The 1,716-nt window shown below is 27.6% G+C and overlaps 1 protein-coding gene across 15 annotated transcripts in view; it reads left to right on the top strand.

Annotated features, from left to right (window-relative positions):
* The window catches only part of LOC106874003 (Kv channel-interacting protein 4), a 479,441-nt gene extending 478,119 nt beyond the window's left edge, over positions 1–1,322 (top strand). For all 15 annotated transcript variants that reach the window (XM_052974223.1, XM_052974220.1, XM_052974218.1 and 12 more), the window contains one exon: positions 1,009–1,322. Coding sequence is in view for 2 of the 15 variants with exons in the window: in XM_052974216.1 (XP_052830176.1) it covers positions 1,009–1,056 (48 nt within the window). In the remaining 13 variants the exon portion in view is untranslated. The remainder of the gene's footprint in view (positions 1–1,008) is intronic.
* Positions 1,323–1,716: the final 394 nt, after the last annotated feature.

The raw sequence follows: 1,716 nt of genomic DNA on the forward strand, positions 1-1,716 counted from the left end.
GTATATATACATTAATTATATATATATAGTTTAGACACCTCGTTTATAGTTTTACAAATTCTTCTATGAAACAAATAATAACCTCCATAACAGAATCTTAACCACAAAGAACAGAAGCTAAAAATATCTTAAGTATTCACCTCCCTTCTTTAACCTGTCCTCTCCTATAACATGAAGTAATTGCAGTTGCCTGAATTACCCTCTTGGAATGTTAAGCTAATGCTTTCTACTTAACATACATTTCTACAAGTATCACAAGCCAAGAATGGTCACAACTGAAGTCTCATCATATATCAGCTGGATCACATTTGACACTGGGCTAAATAACAGTATCGTTTCTGACCACTCTTAACTGCTTGTAATAAAAAGTAAAATATATTTAATGGAATGGAACACTTTTTTTATGATGGTTTTATTACAGTTTCTGTTGTGATTATGAAGGATTAACACATGCTGAATAGGAAATCAGCCTTTTACTTTCCAAATTTCCTGCCACTCATGTTAAAATCTTAATGTTGTGTTAATTAAGGATTCAGTTAAACTTATAACACCAACCTTTCTGAGCAAGAAAATGTTTTGCATCTGATGTTGCACCTCCCATTTTATGTAAATTATTATACAAACCTTTACTTATCCCTTAATTAACCATAACCATCATGTTTATTGGCTCATTATGCCCGAGTGTCAATCTATACACTCAAGCATACTTTCAACTAATTTTTAAGTTATGTTACTGAAACTTTACTAATCCTAATCCATAAATAATGAATTTAATACAAATCAGCAAACTATAAAGCCAATTTTATCAATCTTTTATCTAACATATGCAAAGTTCATTAAAAGAATATTAATTTACGAAGATGTGGCTATAAAACATTTTTAATTCAATTTGTAACTGATTGTTTGTAATATTTGAAGTGTCATTAAAGTAACATTAACTTAACAAAACTTGTGCCTGCATACTTATATAAGCAATAATAAAAATTTTAATTTCTCTTTCTTTAACAGGATGAAAACATCACCAAAGGCATGGCCATATTTGATACAGTTCTTTGACAAATTCCAGCATAAAATGTACATAAAACAAAACACCAATAATGAAAATCTCATGTTGCAGTCTTTTCTTTTAAATTATTCAGACATGTAAATACATTTAATTAAATGTTCTCAAAATATTTTTGGGGAACAATATGCACAGAACATTATAATAATGAAACAGGGAAATATCTTCCTACAAATTGAAGTGGTGGAATATCAAAGATTTATGCAAAGGAAGCATAAAATATATGCAAAAGAAAAAAAAGAAGACAAACAAAGAGAAAGAGATGGAAGACTTCAGAAAGAAATAAAACGACATGAGCTGGCAAAAAAAAAGAAAAAAAGTTTCATGAAATCCTATATACATCACTACTGTATATCACAGCAAAATAACTCAATTCTAATTTCCATTTCACGAAGTGACCACAACAAAATGAAAAAAAAAAAGAAGAAAAAAATGAAAGAAAAATAACATTCATTCTTTTTAATTTTTGCAATATTTATTTTGTCCTCTAAAAGAAACTATTACTTACTAAAGAAGAATATAGTGTGTGGGTGTATATGTGTGTGTATATTAACATACACAAATATATATATATATTATAGTATATATAAACACATTAAATATATACATATATTTCATATATGTTTATGCTGTATCTAATTATATTACATACA

This window comes from Octopus bimaculoides, chromosome 18 (assembly GCF_001194135.2).
Source record: "Octopus bimaculoides isolate UCB-OBI-ISO-001 chromosome 18, ASM119413v2, whole genome shotgun sequence".
In the NCBI taxonomy this organism is placed as follows: domain Eukaryota; kingdom Metazoa; phylum Mollusca; class Cephalopoda; order Octopoda; family Octopodidae; genus Octopus; species Octopus bimaculoides.